The sequence below is a fragment of the Papio anubis genome, chromosome 13, assembly GCF_008728515.1.
Source record: "Papio anubis isolate 15944 chromosome 13, Panubis1.0, whole genome shotgun sequence".
Classification (NCBI taxonomy): Eukaryota; Metazoa; Chordata; class Mammalia; order Primates; family Cercopithecidae; genus Papio; species Papio anubis.
Window position 1 is genome coordinate 19,980,857 of NC_044988.1, and position 21,470 is coordinate 20,002,326.

The following is a 21,470-nucleotide window of genomic DNA, read 5'->3' on the forward strand; positions in this document are numbered from 1 at the left end:
GGGGCAAAGAGTCAGGTTCCTGGGTTGTAAGCAACAGAAATAAACTGACTCACATTTGCAGAACAGAGTTTTTTGGCCGGGCGCGGTGGCTCAAGCCTGTAATCCCAGCACTTTGGGAGGCCGAGACGGGCGGATCACGAGGTCAGGAGATCGAGACCATCCTGGCTAACACGGTGAAACCCCGTCTACTAAAAAATACAAAAAACTAGCCGGGCGAGGTGGTGGGCGTCTGTAGTCCCAGCTACTTGGGAGGCTGAGGCAGGAGAATGGCGTGAACCCGGGAGGCGGAGCTTGCAGTGAGCTGAGATCTGGCCGCTGCACTCCAGCCTGGGCGACAGAGCAAGACTCCGTCTCAAAAAAAAAAAAAAAAAATCCTGATGACCCCATAGCCACCAAAATAAAAGAATTTTATCTGTTCCTTTTCCCTGTCCCCACTGTTATCAGATAAATCCCCTCAAGGTTCAACAGCTCAGCAAAGTCTGAGTGGCCTGGCACTTAGCCACAGGAGAGCAGGAAACTTGAATTAACAGGTGTGCCAAGATGCACATATTGAGCGAAAGGTCATTCTCCCAAGCTCAGCTATAACCCAAAGGAGACAGAATGGATGATGGGCCACCCAAAAACAAAGGGGGTTCACAAAAGTAGATCGGACTTGCAAGTTTAGGGGTAGAATCTGAGACTTCCTCCTTTATGTCTGAGTGAAAGGGGAAGTCACTCTTGTAAGAAACGGTGAAGATTTTGGAGCCACCAAATCCAAAGCTTCAGGAGAAGTAGAGGGAGGGAGCGGGGGACGTGGGTGGGACTATGGAGGCAGTGGAAGGCTGGGCAATGTGGCTCTTCCTTGTGAAATCCAAGATTTTGAACAGATCGGATGCTGCACGGAGTGGGTGAGGAGCCTGAGCTCTGTGCCTGTGCAAATGAGAAGAGATACTGAACCATGAGGCTTTCACTTCTGAGCATTAGCAGACACTGCAGCAAGATTTCTGACTTTCACAAGCTATGGAATCTGCTGGAGTCTCAGCAATTTTACCCTGTAAGAAAATGGATCCCCGGCTGCCACTGAAACTATATGTATTTGGCAAGTAGTGTATCCTAAAGCCGCTCTTTGGAAACTCATCATAAAACTAGCATATCCAAAGCTCTGTGCTATGTTTGGGCCTCCCCAGTCCGTGTTGCTGTATTTGTCGTCGTGGCTGCAGGCTTATGATTGCTCAGGTTTGCTCAGTTCCATAAATTCTCACTAAATGCTGCATTTGTTGAAGGAGTCCTGTTGTAGCTTCAGGGCTGTTCTTGCTGTTGTTTTTCAACCATACACATGTGCATTATCTTTCTAAGTGACTGAATGGTTAAGAGTTTGGTGTGCATAGTTGCACATTTTCATGAACTGTTGCATTTTGTTAATGCATATTACTCCTTGACTTCAATGTATTTTATCTGTATTGATTGAATGTAAAGATTTTCAGTAAGATTCATTTATTCATTCAAAGAGTATTGATGTGCCAGCCACCATTCTAGGAACGTGGGAGTACATTAATGAAGAAAAGAGACTAAGATCTGTCTTAGTCTATTCAGGGTGCTCTAACAGAATACCTTAGGCTGGGTAATTTATAAACAGTCGTGTTTACTGCTCACAGTTCTGGGGGTCGGGAAGTCTGCAGAAGTCTAAGATGAAGGCATTAGCAGATCCAGTGTCTGGTGAGAGTCTGCTCCTCAGAGATGGCATCTTCTTGGTGTCTTTGCATGGCAGAAGGGGCACACAAGCTCCCTCAGGCCTCTTTTTATTTTTTCAGGAACAGCGTCTTGCCCTGTTGCCCAGGCTAGATTGCAGTAGTGCGATCATAGCTCACTGTAACCTCGAACCCTTGGACTGACGCCATCCTCCTGCCTCAGCCTCTCAAGCAGCTGGGACTGCAGGTGCACACACCATCCGGCTGGTTATTTGTTTATTTGTTTTTATGAATGAGGGAGTGTCACTATGTTGTCCAGGCTAGTCTTGAACTCCTGGCCTCAAGCAGTCCTACCTCAGCCTCCCGTGTCCTTGGGCTTACAGGCATGACCCAATGTGCCCAGCTCAGACCTCTTTTATAAGGGCACGAATTCTATTCGTGAGGACTCCACCTTCATGACCTAGTCACCACTCACAAGCCCCGCTTCTTAATACCTCCATGTTGGGGATTAGAGTTCAATGTATGAATTTTGGAGAGACACAAACTTTCAGACCATAGCAGATCCCTACCCTGAGGGGTACATGTACCCCCGCCACACACACAACACACACACAGCACACACCATACACACACACATATACATACACACACTCACCACACATATATACCCCACACGCATATACATAAACACACCACACATACATACACACCACACAACACACATACACATACCACACACATAAACACACATCACACAACACACATACACACATACTGCACGTGTACACACACACCACACACACACCACACACATACACAGACACACACACCACACACACATACACACCACATACACACCACACATACACATACACACACCACAAATACACATATGCACAGCACACACACATACACCACACACATACCACACACATGCACCACACACGCACACACACCGCACACACACCACATACACACACACCACATACACACACCACACATTCACACATCACACATCACACAGACACACCACACACACACATACACACACACACCACACACACACATACACACACACCACACACACCCCTCCACACACATACACACCTCCACACACATACACACACACCACACACACACACATATATACACACACCACACACACACTTGTGTGCCGTTCTGCAGTTAAGTAAAAATCTTGGGTAACTTTTTCAGACTTTGTCCTAAACTAATTTGATCAAGGAACTTGTTTTAAGGATATGTACCACGTTTTGTGGAGTAGTGTTGTGTTTAATATGCCACTCTGGAAATGCTTATACAGGCATCGCTGGGCTGTGTGTACTTCAGGAAAGTCGTCCATAGACACCATTTGTTTCCAAATTTGATAAGAGTTAGGCAGCAGAGAGACTAAATTCTCCACCAAGATCTGGAGTGCAGATATCCTCGTTGCCACTTAAAGGCAAATCTGTATGCCTCACACGTCTCATGAGTAGGGGTGACTTTGGTGAATCCTAAGGCCGTACTGGAGCTTGTCACTTGGCTAGACATCTATCTCAGACCTGCTGACAGGACCAGTGTATTTCTACGGGGTTCTGGATCAAGCAGTCCAGCCTCTTACTGGATCGTGTCTCTCAAGTCAGCCTCTGTGGAGTTACATCCGCTTCCCCCGGATGTGGTGCGAGACCAGCACATAGTGAGCATGGAGCTCACTAGATTGAGTGGAATGTTCCTAGGCTGTGGGGACTTCATGAGACCACATCTAATTTTTGCACAAATATCTGTCACTCACCACCTACCTGTGCTCGGCTGGTTGCTTGGTTGGGATTTTTTGACAGGAAGTAGGAGACTTGGTTAAATGTCTGTATAACTTCGAGCTGCTTAAAGAGAGAGACACTTTGTACTAACCCCAACAGGTTTCCTTACGCACCTGATTACGACAAAGAATCTCGGGTTCTTGCTTCGGAGAGTGGCTGAGCAGCTTTGCTGCACGTTGGCTTGTTCACCTGAGCTGGAAAAACCTGCGGTCCAGAGCCCCAGGGTGACTCATGAACATGTGTGTGTCAAGAGAGAAAACGGTTTGGGGCAATATTATTTTTGGGGAATAACTGCCTTTGAGGCTGTCTTCCTGGTTATTTTGAGGATGTGTGATTCACAGAAGAGAGAGGGACCTGCACATTGGTCATCCTCAAGGTTTTCAGGGCCATCCTAGACTAGTGTTCACCCTGGATCCCAGGAACAGACCTCTTTATCAATGGTGGCATTCCTTTACATCCTCAGCTAAGTATAGTTATGATGATTGCTTTAGAGCACTCGAAAAAGAGTGACTACAGTGGCTGCGTTTGCCTTTATACTTTGAAAGAATGTCCACAACAATAAATATTTATGAAGCTTTATAATTAAAAAATACATTCTTTAGAGAATGCTAATGATGAAAAGACCACCCCCACCTCCCCTCCTCATTTTACCAATGAGGAAATTGAGGCCCTGCGGTCAGATAAATTCATTGAAAGCTCCCTAGTAGGGGATGACCTGAGATTATATCTTGAGTCCTCTTGAAGGAAGCCAGTCTGACACATGTATGTCCCCCATAGGGCCATCACATTCTTAGGGTCACACTATTCTCTAGTGCCATATTAGTCCGTTCTCATGCTGCTATAAGGACAAACCCAAGACTGGGTAATTTATAGAGGAGAGAGGTTTAATGGACTCACAGTTCCATATGACTGGGGAGGCCTCACAATCATGGCGGAAGGTGAAGGAGGAGCAAAGGCACATCTTACATGGCAGCAGGAAAGACTGTGTGTGCAGGGGAACTGCCCTTTATAAAACCATCAGATCTTGTGAGACTTATTCACTCATCAGATCTTGTGAGACTTATTCACTATCAAGAGAACAGCACGGGAAAAACCCACCCCCATGATTCAATCACTTCCCATCAGTTCCCTCCCACGACATATGAGGATTAAGGGAACTACAATTCAAGATGTGATTAGGCTGAGCACACAGCCAAACCATATCAAGTGCTATCTTAGCAAAATCACCACCAAAAAAAGCATGAAAATTCCAAACACAGGCCACTAGATAGACCATAGGAAGAACAATTTTTACAGCACCAGAATTAATTCGATCTCAGATGGAAACATGTGCATCGGGTGACGTAGATTTTTTGCTGCTCTGTACACGGTGGAGAATGACTGTGAACGTGCCATCAGTTTGATTTGGAGGTGACAAGTAGGTTTTAGCAAGTAGGTGAATTTGCAAATATGGAATCATGAACAATGAGAATTGGCAAGTTTCTTCATTCCTCTGAGGTGGCATGTAAGCCCCCAGGCACTTAGGAAGTTGGGAGGGAGATGGATGAAGATGAGGATTATGGTCTCTGCCCTTTATTAAGAGCCTCCTGTGCATCTGTAAGGCTGATCACTGGATGTTTTACTGGGGCTGACCACAAGCCCCAGGGAGCAGAAGTGTATAGACACAGGCAGAGCCCTCTCTTCTTGCTTTGGTGTATCCCGTTTTGTAAATCAAGAGTCAAGACCATGACCATGAAGAATTCAGGGTGGAGACAGAAAAGGGCAATTTATTTAGTCCCACCAGCCGAGAACCAGAATGCCAAAGCTCCAGAATCCTGCAGTCCCTGGGACAAATGCTCTAAGGATGCAGAAGCCCACGGAATCCCAGAATTCCAAATGTCCTTTGGCCCAGCTCCAGCTTCCAGGCTGTCTGGTACCATGAACTACTGCCAATGGCTCATATTCTCTTTGTTTCTAAAGTTCTTGTCTGAGCAGGGAGGTGGTAGGGGTCTGAAGGAGGCCTGGGCCTAAGAGGGGTTCTCAAGAGGGAGATTATGCTCTGGCATGTTGCCATCAAATAACTTTGTTTCCTAACATTTATTCTTCAGCTCAGCCTCAGCTGTACCTGCCTAGCTGGCGTTAAACTAATGAATCTAACATTCCCTTCCCTTTGCATTGGGGTTTGAGTATGAAACCTGTTTGACAGTGAATTGGGGGAAAATTTGTTTGGATTTGCCTTGATGAGGCCTTTTTCAAAGACTGGGGAGGCCACTGGTTTCTCTTAAAAGTCAGCAGCGCCCCAGGGAGGATGTAGGGACTGTCCTTCCACGCTTGTCTTAGATTTCCACCTCTCTGGAAACGTCTGGCCACTGGTTGATTGACACGGCGTATACCTGGTAAAAATAAACAATGCGATATTGTACCTCAGGGGAACTAGCACATGATAACATGGCTTGCTTAAGGAAGTTATAAAGAAGAAAAAAAGAAACTGGGAAAATTCTGTTACTTCTGTTAATTCTGTTAATGGGAATCAGAACAATTCTAAGATTTTCCATTGGGTGGCATTTTATTTAATGGTACTACGTACAGTCACGCATCGCTTAACAGCAGGGATACCCTCTGAGAAATGTGAAGTTAGGTGATTTCATTATTGTGTGAACATCATGGAGTGCACTTACACAAACCCATATGGTCTAGCCTACTACGCACCTGGGCTACCAGGTCTAGGTACCTGGGTTACCTTTTGCTCCTAAGGTACAAACCTGTACTGCATGTTGCTGTACTGAACACTGTAGGCAGTTGTAACACAGTGGTATTTGTGTATCTAACTGTATCTTAACATAGAAAAGATACAGTAAAAATGCTGCATTATAATCTTACATCCTATCATACCATTATCATATACGCAGTCTGTTGTTGGCTGAAATATCATTATGCAGTGGATGACTATACATGCTTCCAGTCGGGGCAGGTCCACAATCTAAATTATTTCTGGGAATTGCCCTTTAAAACTTCTGAAGAGTGGGGAAATTTGCTTAGGTGGGATTCTCTTGCTTTTTGCACTAATGAAATACATTTTTAAAAGGTTGCTTCTCCACACTCTGCACACCTCTTACCATCATTCTTATAAAGACTAGAAGTTTGAGCATAAAGACAATTTTTTTTCATAGTTGCATACTTCTACCTCGAATAAGCCTGGCAAAGAGTTTATGGGTGCTGCATACATGCACGCTTGATGAATGAATGCATTAGGAATTACAGCTACAGCAGTGTGCTACTTGGATGCATTTAATTAGAATTATCAGTCTATACAGATGCTCCTAGACTTATGATGGGATCATGCCCTGATAAACCCATCATAAATGGAAAATATCAAAAGTCAAAAATGCATCTAATTTACCTAAACTGCCAAACAGCATAGCTTAGCCTGGCCTGCTAAATGCACTCAGAACACATTAGCCTACAGTTGGGCAACATCATCTAACACAAAACCTGTTTTATAATGAAGAATTGAATATTTCATGCAACTTATTGAACACTGACCTGAAAATGAAAACCAGAATGGTTGTATGGATACTCAAAGTATGGTTTCTACTGAATGGTTACTGCTTTCACACCATCGTAAGTCAGATAATTGTTCAGTCAAACCATCATAAGTTGGGGACTGTTTGTAGAAGGTGTCAGCAAACATTTTCTGTAAATGGCTAGATAATAAGTGATTTAGCCTTGGTGGACCATACCGGCTTTGTCTCAACAGCTTGACGCTGCTGTTGCAGGTTTGAAAGCAGGCAGACAATATCACAATATCACAAGGCATAGCTGTCTTCCCATAGAACTTTATTAGCAAAAACAGGCAGTCTGCTGGATGTGGCCCATCAGCTGCAGTTTACCCTGATCTGCGTGAAAGCATACACTGGCATCATACAAATGTTAGAAACCAATGTGGTAAAAGAGAAAGAGATTTTAAGACTCTGTGAGCGGTAGAGAGCATGCTCTGCGTTCACCAAATCCCATTCCACCTTCCATCTGAACACATGGGAAGAACACATTTCCCAGCCTCCCTTGCACTTAGCAGGAGCCTTGTGACTAATTGGCCAATGAGCTGTGTCCAGAGGTTAAGTCCACCATGTCCCATAACACTTCCTGAACACTGCTCCATGTTCTCTTCCCTCCCCTGCAGACTGGGTCAAATAATCTAGTGAAGGACTCCAGGGCCCTTCAAGTTGGTGTACTCACTTGCTGGAGCAAGCCTGAGTCCCTGAATAATTCTGTGGAGGAGAGTCCTCCCCACCTCTACCATGACCTCATAATGGACTGTGAAGGGTTGTAAAATACACCTGTGCTGTTAAGGCACTGAAATTCCGGGGTCATCAGCCTGTCCTCTCTAATCATACCATGTCTGGGCTCAGATCTGGATAAAGGAAAGAAACTGAAAAATAAATAGAGTTCTCTCCAGGGCTAACAGCCTCCTGTCTGGCGCACCTGCAGTTTTTGATTGGGGAAGAGAGGAACGAGGAGGTTTTGGTGCTCGCAGTGTTAGAAAGTTTATGCATAAGAAGTAGTACTGTAGTTTGGGTCTGAGAAACGGGACCTTGAAGAGAGAGTCACTGTGAGGTAGGGTGGCAGAAAGGAGCAGATAACAGATAAGTAGCTTTTACAAATATTGTACATTGAGGCTGGGCATGGTGGCTCACACCTGTAATCCCAGCACTTTGAGAGGACGAGGTCAGCAGATCACTTGAGGTCAGGAGTTGGAGACCAGCCTGGCCAACATGGTGAAACCCAGTCTCTACTAAAAATACAAAGATTAGCCGGGCATGGTGGTGTGTGCTTGTAATCACAGCTACTTGGGAGGCTGAGGCAGGAGAATTGCTTGAACCTGGGAGGCAGAGGTTGCAGTGAGCCAAGATCACGCCATTGCACTCCAGCCTGGGCAACAGAGCAAGACTCTGTTTCAAAAAAAAAAAAAAAGTACATGTACTGCACCAAAACTTATAGCGAGGATTTATACTTGGTGTGATAGTTCATCTCTGCACTGGTTAAAATGGATTTCTTTAAGAACCTCCCATGCTAACATCATTTCTCTCTCTCTTTGGCTGTATGCAGTAAAATTTACTAAAGTTAAAATAATAAACCAGTACCACAAACTCAGTGGCTTAGCAAAATGAAGTTGATTTTGTAGTCACATCCGTGTCAATTCAATATAAGTTGGTGGGAGTGTGGTGCTTGGGCTCCGCTCCCCACAGTCATTCAAAATCCAGATCCCCATCACCTTGAGCGTCTCCCCACACCCGTTCTCCCTCACTCTCTCTCAGCGAAGAAATGGGAAAAGAAAGACGGAGGGGGATTGCATGGGAGGTTTTGGAGGTCAGGCCTGGTCATGGCATGCATTGCTTCAGCCTGAATTCCCTCACTCAGAACTCAGTTACACGGGCCCACCTGACTGCCAGGAAGGCTGGGAGACACAGCATGACTTGTGAGCCCAGGAAGAAAGGAAAATAGGATGTGCTGGACCCGTAGCCATCCTGGCTTAGTGGGAAAATACTTTCAGCTCCCAATAACCAAGTGTACAAGTAAGTTTCTGAAACCAACCTGTTCTTAAATGGAAGCCTTGCTGGTGTTTTGTTGAATTACGGTGAGCCTTTAGTACTGCTTCCTTGTCTGGAAGGGCTGTGAACATAATCCAACACCAGAAAGAGAATGAGATTTCTCACAGCTGGTTGTGCCGCTGCAGGAAGCCTACAGGTGGGGCAAAGCATTTGTTACTTTCTCTGTGGCGGGACCTTTTGGTCTGAGAGCTCCCTGAGCCCTGCCGCTCTGGTCACTCACCTTTTCTGCCCTCTGCCTTTCCCTGCAGAGTCCCAGCCTTTTCCCCAGCAGGGCCCTGGTCGCTGGAAAATTGGGAGCAAACCCTGCCGTCCTCCCAGCAGCAGGCTCCGCAGATTCTGAAGATAGATAGGCACAGACAAAAGAGATCTTCCTCTTGATAAATTGGACTGTCGGTGATAAAACAATTTTTATGTGCTAAAGAACTAAAAGAACTCTCTCAACTAGAGGAGGAAGGGAAGGAACAAGATAGTGAACAAGATGGTGACAGGGACAGAAAACTCTTATCTTCCCACATAACATGACCATATCTAATGGCCCCTGGGCACCTACCATTAACTGGCCCAAAACAAATATGTATTTTTTAAAGATGGGGTCTCGCTGTTGCCCAGGCTGGAGTGCAGTGGCATGATCATAGCTCGCTCTAGCCTCCAACTCCTAGGCTCAAGCGATCCTTCTGCCTCAGCCGCTGAGTAGCTGGGACTACAGGCGCCTACCACCGCGCCTGGCTACTTTTTTTTTCTTTTTGTTTTTCTTTTTAGAGATAGGTCTCACTTTGCTGCCCAGGGTGGTTTTGGACTTCTGGCTTCAAGTGATCCTTCCGCCTTGACCTCCTAACATGTTGGGATTACAGGCATGAGCCACCTTGCTGGGCCCCAAAGCCATTTTCTGAGAAGCAGCCCCACTGACCAAATACAGGTATTCCTTGTTTGGAGGGTGTTGAGGAAGTTGGGCTACCAGATGCTGTTTGGAAAATTTCACTTGATTTTGTTCCACTGAGGGTTTAGGCGCTTTCCAGAGCATCTTAGGGAAAGGCACGTTATGTGAAATGCAATGTAGCAAAGGCTGGTCTGGTCCCCCTCCCACACCCCCGCTCCATTCACAGAACCACCTTTGGCAAGCACAGGCAGGAAGCCATGTTCTTGGCAGCAAGAAGGGAAGATGTAGCACCTTCTCCTCCCCCCGCATCAGGCCACCTCTAGTGGGAAGTAGTCGTTAGCCCGTCTCTTCACTCATCCCCAGTTGAAAGGTCTCCTTTCCTTTGAGCTCAGCATTTGTGTGGGGTCTGTTGTCATTCCTACTCAGAAGGACAGCTGTAATTCTGCAATCCTCAAGGTTAGGGCCTATTTCTGTTCCCAGCAGCTAGCCCTGGATCTGGCGTGGAGCAGGGGCGTGACGCTGTGCACTGAGTGGTGAACGAGTCTGCCTGCTGGTGCCCAGCTGAGTGTGGGATGTTGACGGCACCCCAACTGAACCTAAGCTACCTCCCCCTGGACCTAAGGTGATTGGGGATTTTTGTCTCTACATAGAATTGAGCAGACCGTAACGGAAGCTCTTGTGTGTCAGGGAGTCGGAGCTGCACAGAGTGCTGGGAAACGATGGGCTCATGATGGGGACTGAACTGCGTTCGCTGCTGGAGCTGTGAAGAAGACACTGGAAGGCTATTGCTGCTGCGTGTCTTGGGGGTGCCTGAGGCCGCTATAGGTCAGCAGGGCTGGCAGTCAGGGAGAAAATGGGGATGTGAAGCAGGGAAGAGCAAGGGTAGGCTGGAACCTGCAAAGACAAAGCAGAAACCACAAAAGCCAGGTGGATTCTGGGGGGATGAACTGCAACCTGCACAGGTGTCACCATCCTGATGGTGCAGGTAAGTTGTGGAAGAAGCTGGCACCCTTGGCCATGGATCTGCACATGTGCCTGCCCCAGGATGTGGAGAAGCCGAAGGAGAAGATCCAGGCAGGAGTTAAATGTGCTGAGAGCACCTGTGAGGTTGACCAGAAGATCAGCTGGGTTGTTTTTAAGCAGAAGCAGGCCTCTGAACTCCAGACCCGGATGGTGGCTGCGTCCTTCTGCAAGTCTCTTTCTGTTTCTTCTGTGGCCAGCCGTAACCCAGAACCAAACATGGTGGGGCATTCCGGGAAACGTCAATAGGTTCAGCTAAACTGGCACGGTGCAAGGCCACGCATACCATCTCTCAACTGCATTATTCACACTCACATAGGTACAGGTGTTTAAGTATTTATATATTTATCACAGGAGCCTTGGGAAAGAGCCTGTTTAGTGAAACACACTGAAGTTGCTGTTTTTTCAGAGACAGAGTCTTGTTCTCTTGCTCAGGCTGGAGGGCAGTAGCACAATCATAGCTTACTCTAGCCTCCAACACCTGGGTTCAAATGATCCTCCTGCCACAGCCTCCAGAGTAGCTGGGACTACAGGCATGCATCACCATGCTCAACTAATTTATTTTTTATTATTTTATTTTTAGAGATGTGCATCTTGTTTTGTTGCCTACGCTGGTCTCAAACTTCTGGCTTTAAGTGATCCTCCCACTTTGGCTTCCCAAATTGCTGGGATTAATTACGGTGCCCAGCCCCGACTGAAGTTTTGACTGTTAAGAGAAGATAAAGTAACTAACTTGGCCCCTCAAGCCAACACTTTGTGGCCAGTAAATTCTGTTATTTATTTTTGTTGTTGGAGAAAAGAGGAAGCGAAAGAGAAGGATGAAGATTGGAGTAGAAATAAAGATTTCTGTTGAATCTTGAATTGGGTTTACAAAGCTTGCTTCCATTCTGCATGCACGGGAGATTGGAGAAGCCTAGCTGCTTTTAGCTCCGTGTTTAATACTGAAGTGTCTGCGGAGTGGATGGAGTGAGCTTGCAGGGACAGGAGGGAGGGGCGCGAGTCCCTGCTGAGCTTAGAGTTTCCAGAGAAGATGAAAATTGATCAAAAGAAGCTGGAAAACCAATTTTTTTTACATGAAGTCTTAGTAATTAAATATTCTACATATGCTTTTAAAAGTGTATTTATAAATATACATTTATACAATATATTTATAAATATACAATATATTTATAAATATACATTTATACACTATAGGTGTGCTTTAAAAAAGTATATATTCTACGTTATTTTGAATGCATCAAAATGTATCCATAAGTTGAAATTTGCTGATCATAATGTTTGTCTATATTTTTCCTGAGATTTTTGTCTGTTTACACTGTCAGTCAGTGAGCGAGGTGTGTTCAAATCTCTATACGATGAAGATTTGTCCATTTCTCCATTTCCACCTGTGAAATTTTGCTCCATAGATTTTGATCCTATGTTAATAGCTACATAAAACTTTAGAGCTGCTATGTTTTTCCAAATCTTTTTGTTATTCGAAATATGCCTCTCTTCTAGCTCTAGCTCTGCTTTTCGCCTTGAAGTCTGCTTTTATCTTAGTAGAGAGACTCCAGTTTCCTCTGGGTCAGTGTTTGCACGGCAGATCTTTTGCCATCTTTTTATTTGTCATCTGTCTTTGCGGTTGTCCCATCTTCTTAGGCTTGATTATTTTGGGTGGAGCCCTGGATACATATTTGAAAAAATAATTTGAGGATGAGGAAGATCTCTCAAACTCCAAAAGGGAGTTTCCTTGTCTTCTGCCAGTTGTCTGGAGATACTTGATATCTGAGATTGTCATGATTCCAAGCTGAGTTGCAAACCCCTCAAGGCTGCCCTGTGGAATCCTAGCGCAGAGCCAGAGGCTGTGTGAGGGCCTTTTGCTCTTGCAGAGCCTTAACCTCAATCCTTGTCACTCTAGCCCTGTGATGTTGGAAAAAGAGCTGCTGAACCGTCAACTGTCCCTTCCAGAGTTGATAGAAGCCCCAGGAGTAAAACATCCCCATTATAGGGCTCATCTGCTTGGGCACTGTCTTCCCCTATGTAGTGGCTTAGCAGTTATTAACTATTGCATCATTGCATTAGCTTTCTTTCTTTTTTTGAGACATATCTCACTCTGTTGCCCTGTTTGGAGTGCAATTGTGTGATCTTAGCTCACTGCAACCTCCACCCCCCAGGTTCAAGTGATGCCCCTGCCTCAGCCTCCTGAGTAGCTGGGATTATAGGCATGCACCACACGCCCAGCTGATTTTTTGTATTTTTAGTAGAGATGGTGTTTCACAATGTTGGCCAGTCTGGTCTCGAACTCCTGGCCTCAAGTGATCCGTCTGCCTCGGCTATCCAGACTTCTGGGATTATAGGCATGAGCTACAGCGCTGGGCCTGCGTTAGCGTTCTAATACTTTTAAGCATATTTGCAAAATATTTTGTCTGCCATTTCTAGCTGCCCTTAGTGGGACAGTTGATTCAAATTTCCTAGTCGTCCTCCTTTACCAGAATCAGAAGTTCCTTGTTTATTTTCTATAGGAAAAACTCCTTTCTCTGCCATGATTAACTGGCATTTTCTTTATGATGTAATATTTTGCTTCAAAAGCTGATGGTTATGGAATATTAAAATTTTACTTCATAATTTTTGTTTAATAGAACACATAGTGTAATTCTGGACATGGAAAACACAGAGTATAATTCTGTAGTTGTTAAAGAGGGGTGATTTTACAAAAGTTGGAAATATTATGCTACAAAGAGTTCTCATATTTAATAATATATTTTATCTTAATCTCACTTGTGTTTACAAAGCTTATAGCTATCGTACATCACAGTAGACACTTGAAATAGTAAGTTTTTATTATCTATGATACGTGTATTAGTCCATTCTCACATTGCTATAAAGACATACTGGAGACTGGGTAATTTATAAAGGAAAGAGGTTTAATTGACTCACAGGTCCACATGGCTGAGGACGCCTCAGGAAACTTACAACCATGGCAGAGGGGGAAGCAGGCACCTTCTTCACAGGCAGCAGGAGAGAGCGTGAGCTTGTGAAGAGGGAACTGTCAAACACTTATGAAACCATCACATCTCATGAGAACTCACTTGCTATCATGAGAACAGCATGGGAGAGACCGCCCCATCATCCAATCACCTCCCACAAGGTCCCTCCCTTGACACGTGGGGATTATGGGAATTACAATTCAGGATGACATTTGGGTGGGGACACAGAGCCAAACCATATCAATACGTTAACAATTAATTTTAACAAAAAGGTTAGACAGGAGCAATTCGCTCAAGAGATCTATTGTGTATCATGGTGACTAAGTTAATAATAATATATAGTATATTTGAAAACTGCAGGCTGGGCGCGGTGGCTCATGCCTGTAGTCTCAGCACTTTGGGTAGCCAAGGTGGGTAGATCACTTGAGGTCAGGAGTTCAGGACCAGCCTGGCCAACATAGTGAAACCCCATCTCTACTAAAAATACAAAAATTAGTCGGGCATGGTGGTGGGCACCTGTGATCCCACTACTCAGGAGGACGAGGCAGGAGAATTGCTTGAACCCAGTGGGGCGGAGGTTGCATTGAGCTGAGATCATGCCACTGTACTCCAGCCTGGGGACAGCAAGATGGTGTCTCAAAAAGAGAAAAAAAAAAAAAAAGTGCTAAGGGAGTAGATTTTAAGTGTTCTCACCACAAAACAACAAGCATGTGAGGTAATACAAATGTTAAACAGCTTGTTTTAGCCACTCCACAATGTATACATGTATCAGAACACAGCTTGTAAGTCATACATATATACAATTTTGTCAATTAAAATATAAGTAAATAGAAATTAAAAATATAAAATTTAACCAAAATGCTTAATGATCTGACAAAGGAACAAGGACTCTAGCTTAATTGGGAAAGTCGATCTTGAACAGAGAGCTCGGAGCCCTGCTGTCATGGGGCATTCATAGGGCAGGAAGCCCTGCGTGGGGAGGATCTGGTGGAGATGGGGCAGCCTGCTGGGCTCTGGGTCCCAGCCAGAGGGCCTCACTGCACTCGACAGGGACTGTCACTGGCAGCCGCGGATCCCTGCGTGAAACCGGCAGGGCGCCACTTCATCAGCAGCTCCTGTTACTGTTAGCCTGGGAATTTCTGAATGAAACACACATGGAGGACATCTGCTGTCCAGGTTCCCCTGTCAGAGCAGTGAATATGGTGATTTTGTTTGAGAAAGGAAAAAGAGAAAGCCAGATATGAGCTCAATTTTGAGAGCCTGGTCGTGTTTCTGTATCGCTGAGTTTGCTCCTAGAATATTTACTCCTTTGAGAGTGATTTTTTTTTTCGATTAAATGAATGTGTTAGGCAATTTCAACTCATGATGTTTCTCTAGCCTAGGACTCTCCGTGAACCACAGGCAGACCCATTTTATCCATCTGCCTTTTAGACATCTCCAGTTAGATGCTGGCCACCTCAGACTCAGCATGTGCCCCACCCAAGTCACATCTCCCCTAACCCTCATCCTCTTCCGACTCTTGTCCTCTCTTTCCCTGAGATGAAGCCAGCCTTCAATGCTTTCCCCACAGTGCAGGAGAGTCCCTTGTGCTCAGAGTGCAGGTGCCGTGGAGGCTGTTTGAACAGGCCCATCCAAGTAGCCACATACCTGTGGATGAGCTGCTTGCCAAACCAGAGTTATGCACAAAACTCCACTCTTTTGGGTCATTATCATTGTGTTTTTGCAACAGTATCTCACTCTTTCACTCAGGCTGAAGTGCAGTGGCACGATCTTGGCTCATTGCAGCCTTGACCTCCCAGGCTCAAGCAATCCTCCCACCTCAGCCTCCTGAGTAGCTGGAACTACAGGCACAACTACCATGCCCAGATAATTTTTGTATTTTTTGTCGAGATGGGGTCTCACTATGTTGCCCAGCTGGACTTGAATTCCTAGGCTCAAGCGATCCTCCCACCTTGGCCTCCCAAAGTAGTGGGATTACAGGCGTGAGCCACCGCACTCAGCCAACTCCACTCTTACAATACACAGACAGACATTGTTAAGGGTCTACAGAAAGTCATTCATTTCATATTCCATATTCCAATTAAAAATTGTATTTAAATAAAGGTTACAGGGTACTCCCTTCCTCATTCCTCCCTGCCCTTCCTCATACTTGTCCCTGGAACATTCTCCGGGGCCTCAGCTGCCACTCTCTCCACCAGCCATCCTCATAATGACTTGTGACAAAAGAACAGACCCTTGCTGGGCCGTTCTCATTCAGAGGGACAAAAATGACTTCTCTGACCAATAACTTTTCCAGATAAATGGAGACTAACGAAACACAACCACTAAATGCAACATATGATCCTACACTGGGCTCCAGACCAGATAAAGGACATTCCTGGAACAATCGGCAAACTTGGGACAAGGCCTGAAGATTAATACTCTTTAATAATAATAATAATGGTGTGTCCATGCTCATTTCCTGATGCTGATCATTATGCTGTGATTATGCAAGATGATGTCCTTGTTTTTAGGAAATCACACTAAGTCTCTAGAGATAAGGCGGCATTGTGCCTGCAACTTACTCTCAAATGTTTCAGGAAAAGAGTAAATGTGTGTGTTGGCCCACATGGGTGTGAAGTGTGTGTGTTTGCACACACATGGAGGGAGAAAGGATGAATGATAAAGCAAAGTAGTTAATTGTTCACATTTGGCCAATCTTGAACGGCATAGAACTCTTTGTACCATTTTCCCCACATTTTTGCAAGTCTTATATTATTTCAAAATAAGAGTTTAAAAATTCGGCTAGGCGCAGTGGCTCATGCCTGTAATTCCAGCACTTTGGGAAGCTGAGGTGGGCGGATCACCTAAGGTCAGGAGTTTGAGACCAGACTGTCCAACATGGTGAAACCCTGTCTCTACTGAAAATACAAAAATTAGCCAGTGGTGGTGGCGGGTGCCTGTAATCCCAGCTACTTGGGAGGCTGAGGCAGGAGAATCGCTTGAACCCAGTGGGACGGAGGTTGCATTGAGCTGAGATCATGCCATTGTGCTCCAGCCTGGGAGACAGAGTGAGCCTCTACCTTTAAAAAAATAAAAATAAATAAAAAATAAATCTCCGCACTTGGAGTACTTCTGGGCCTCTTGAGTGCAGTCTGCTCCAAATTCAAGTTCTACTGTTGGGTTTCCAAAGAGGGTGAGCTCTCTGCTTCTTTCAAGCCAGATTCTCCAAATTCTCCTCACCTGGCTAAACAGACAATATGTCTTCCTGTCCTGGTGAGGTCTCCCGGTGACCTGACAGGTCATATCTGTATTTACTCCCTATTTTTCATGTAGAAGCTTGCTTTCCTCTTTGATATCTCACTGGGTTCCACTTTTTCTCTCTACTGCAAGAGCCAAAGGCTGGGTTTATCCATTGCAACGTGTATCAGTCAGGATCTGTGCAGTAGGTCATGCCGCACTAACAAACTGCCCGAAGTTCAGCTTACTTAACTTTGTTGATAACTTGTGAGTTGATTTCTCACTCATGCCACATATCCAGCATGGCAAGTGAGGGCATGTCTGTGTTCACTGTAGTCACTTAGGAGCCCTGGGCGATGGAGGCCCCATCTTGTCTCATGCTTCCAAAATCACCACAGCAGATGAAAATGAGTGTGGTGCATTACTCACTGACTGAAAAGTTTTTCCTTTCCTTTTTCCTGTCCTCTCCTTCTCCTTCCTTCCCCTCTCTTTCTCTCTCTCTCTCTCTCTCTCTCTCTCTCTGTCTTATACAGGGTCTCATTCTGTTGCCTATGCTGGAGTGCAGTAGCTCCGTCTCACTGCAACCTCTGCCCCCCGGGTTCAAGTGATTCTCCTGCATCAGCCTCCAGAGTAACTGGGATCACAGGCATGCACCACCAAACCCGGCTAATTTTTGTATTTTTAGTAGAGACAGTGTTTCACCATGTTGGACAGGCTGGTCTCGAACTCCTGGCCGCAGGTGATCCGTCTCCCTCAGCCTCCCAAAGTGATGGGATTACAGGTGTGAGCCACTGTGCTCAGTCATCGCATTTATTTTCAAAAGAGACGAGTGATTTCCACTCACATTTCATTCACCCTAAAGTTCAGTCCTACATTGTGTTCGTGAGAAGGAGAGATAGAAATGCATTTGTCACAGCCCTGATGATTGTCGCAGTACTAACGCTCAGCAGTTAACCTGATTTTGATAGTGAAACTTAGCAGTGCAGCAAAAGAGGCATGCCTATAAGAAGCAAGGATGCTGAGGGCCACCAGAGCCCAAGTTAGAATTACAGATTGGCCAAGCATCGCCTGAGCGTCTCCTCCACTGAGAGGCTGCCCTGACCTGCTCTGTGCTCCCACCATGACCTGCACGGACTTCTGTCTTCCCACCCTAGCATGCTTTCACTCTTTATTTTCTCATGATTTTCTGCCTTGTTAGGTAGGTGAATTTTACATGCACCACAGATGTTTACTGCATGCACCTATCAATAGAAGGCACCTATTATTTGCAATAGAAGGTACTGCACTAGGTTCTGGGATATAAGAACAAATAAGACATTGGTTCTGCCCTCGTGGCATGTCCTGGCCTGCCATGAAGACAGAGAGGAAAACAGACATTTTACGTTGAGAGGGTAGACCTCAGCGCAGCTGACCTATTTGGGAAGCAAGAGGGTGGCGAGAGGAGGGGAGGACTTGGGAGACAGCTGTTCAGCACCACACTGGATAATCACCGTCCAGGTTCTCCGTCCGTCATTCTCGCTGGTCAGGAAGAGAGCCCATGATGTGCAGTATGCCAGTGGTGAGATTAGAAGTCAGGGTTTAGAGGCTACTGATGTATCCTGTTTTTGCAAACAAGAAATACTTATTAGACATCTGCTACAATAGTAAAGGCTAATTCTACTTACATTTAAGTCACACTTTATAATTCAGGTGCCCGTGGAAATCATGGCTCATTTGACAAATGAGGACACTAAGGCAGGTAACTTGTTGGGGTCCTTAAAAGTCCCAGCTACACCATTTAGAACTCAGGGTCCTGATTCCCAGTCCAGCACACTTTCCAGTAATCTATCCTGCCTGGACCTTGTTTGAGACCCTACCTGCCTGAAGGTCCTACAGTCTCCAGAAGAGTTTCCATTCACTTTCATGATAGGTGTGGGGAAGAGTCACATCGATTTAATCACAGTCCTTGGTTAGGATGAGCCAAGTGGATGTGTAAGATCCTCCTTTTCTCTGGCTTGCTGTTGGATAATTATAAGGATGAACGACGCACGATAAAAGTGACTTTTCAGGGGGTACCATCTACACTTGACATCCCAGCTACTAAGCAGATGCTTGCTGACTCACAGCTGCCGGTGTAGCCAGCCCTGCATGGTGATGTAATTGCTGTGGGATACAGGAAGATGGGAGGGGGAAGAAGAGCCTGGGGTCCTGCTTCTGTTGCCAGGATTCATTTGTCTGCTACAACTTGCAGCCAAGGAAAGGATGCTGAGTCTCTGGGGCCAACACGTGGAAATGCTGTGGCTGCAGGCCAACCTTATCTTTTCCATTTTCTGAGGTTTGGAAAGATTTCTGGCTCATGCTAGCCTCCCATTGATTAAATGAGATAATGTATGTAGAGGCCTTGGCACATAGTACATGGCCAATAAATGGTAATCTGCGGTAATAGTAATAATTACAGTAATAATGGCCTTAATTCCCATAGTAATAGAGAAATAATTATTTAATAATAGTAATAATAAATATGATAATATTATAATAATCAGTGGTGTGGGGAGAGTAGTGCATTGGGAGGGAGGCTCCCAGTGGGAAAGAGCTTGTATCAGTGATGCAAGAAAATAAAAAGCAAACTGTGTGGGAATGCGTTGTACTCTCCCCACAGTTTTGCTGGCAAGCTAAAACTGCTCTAAAAAGTAAAGTCAATTATTATATATACATATATTTTATTTTATTTTATTTTTTGAGACGGAGTTTCACTCTGTGGCCCAGGCTGGAGTGCGGTAGAGTGATCTCCGCTCACTGCAAGCTCCGCCTCCAGTGTTCATGCCATTCTCCTGCTTCAGCCTCCCGAGTAGCTGGGACTACAGGCACCCGCCGCCACGCCTGGCTAATTTTTTGTATTTTTAGTAGAGACGGGGTTTCACCGTGTTAGCCAGGATGGTCTCAATCTCCTGACCTCGTGATCCACCCATCTTAGCCTCCCAAAGTGTAATTTTTTTTTTTTTTTTTTTTTTGAGACGGAGTCTCGCTCTGTCGCCAGGCTGGAATGCAGTGGCGCCATCTCGGTTCACTGCAACCTCCACCTCCCGGGTTCAAGCGATTCTCCTGCCTCAGCCTCCTGAGTAGCTGGGATTACAGGTGCCTGCCACCACACCCAGCTAATTTTTGTATTTTCAGTAGAGACGGGGTTTCATCATGTTGGCCACGCTGGTCTTGAACTTTTGACCTTGTGATCTGCCCACCTCAGCCTTCCAAAGTGCTGGGATTACAGGCGTGAGCTACCACACCTGGCTAGTTGTTTTTTTTTAATGAAAGAGAGAACAAAATCCCAGACTGATGATTAGTTGGTATTATTGTGTTTCAGTTCTCTAAAGACAATGCACCTCCTTTTTGCGTGTACCAGGTGGACCAGCTTCCACCATTTTTAAATGGCCTCATTGGCTGTGCAGATACTCAAATGAGTCACATGTTAATGAAGAAGTAAAGTTTGCTGGTAGGATGATAGCTCCAGTGTCTCTTTATTTACCACTGGGTGTTGAATGCTGGTGAAACTGACCCAGGACATGGCTGGGCACAGAAGCTGTAGGTCTTGGGCTCTCTGTGGTCTCTCCACAGAGCTAAGCAGCCACATCATCTCCACTCAGCATGGCTGCAGTGGGTATCTTGGCTGCGAGCAGCCCCTGGGAGGGTGCCCACCATGCCTCATGCCTAGTGAGAGCTCTCCAAATCTACAGACCAGGGCAAGTCTTGTCCAGACATTGCCAATGGGTTGGCTTCCTTTCCTCTGCCTGATGCAAGGTTCTCTTTTCTTTGAGTAGGAAAATGCCCAGATAATCAGAGAAGTGGAAGTGGACAAGGTCTCCATGCTCTCCAGGGAGCAGGTGGAGGCCATCAAGCAGCTCTGGCAAGATCCAGGCATCCAGGAGTGTTATGACAGGAGGAGGGAGTACCAGCTGTCGGACTCTGCCAAATAGTGAGTACAGAGCCCAGCCTGGCTGCCCGCGGTGCTTTCAGGCAAGCTCGGCCACACTTCAAAGAAGCTTCTCGCTGAACGCTGCTGAAATGCGGTGCACAGCGGTAGCGCTACCTGCCTCCGCTTTTCCGTATCCCACCTGACCTCTTGGTGCCATCTCTCACCACCTCCTAAAACCGTCAGTCACTCTGTGGATCGCAGACCTCTCTTCCTGCCAACACCCACCTGCTCTCGCTGTGTTCTAAGCCTGTCGTTTCCAGTGAGAGACTCAATCAAATCTGAGGTCCCTTAAGTGGGACTGATCTCCTTTGGAGTGCTTAAATTACCTGATATAAACAAGAAATACCCTTGCTTTTGGCTTCGACTTTCC

At 45.7% G+C, this 21,470-nt stretch overlaps 1 protein-coding gene across 1 annotated transcript in view; it reads left to right on the top strand.

Annotated features, from left to right (window-relative positions):
* LOC101022282 (guanine nucleotide-binding protein subunit alpha-14) overlaps nucleotides 1–21,470 on the top strand; it is a 221,603-nt gene that overhangs the window by 189,527 nt on the left and 10,606 nt on the right. Inside the window, exon 3 of the mRNA XM_003911836.5 lies at nucleotides 20,946–21,100. Coding sequence (XP_003911885.1) covers nucleotides 20,946–21,100 — 155 coding nt within the window. The remainder of the gene's footprint in view (nucleotides 1–20,945; nucleotides 21,101–21,470) is intronic.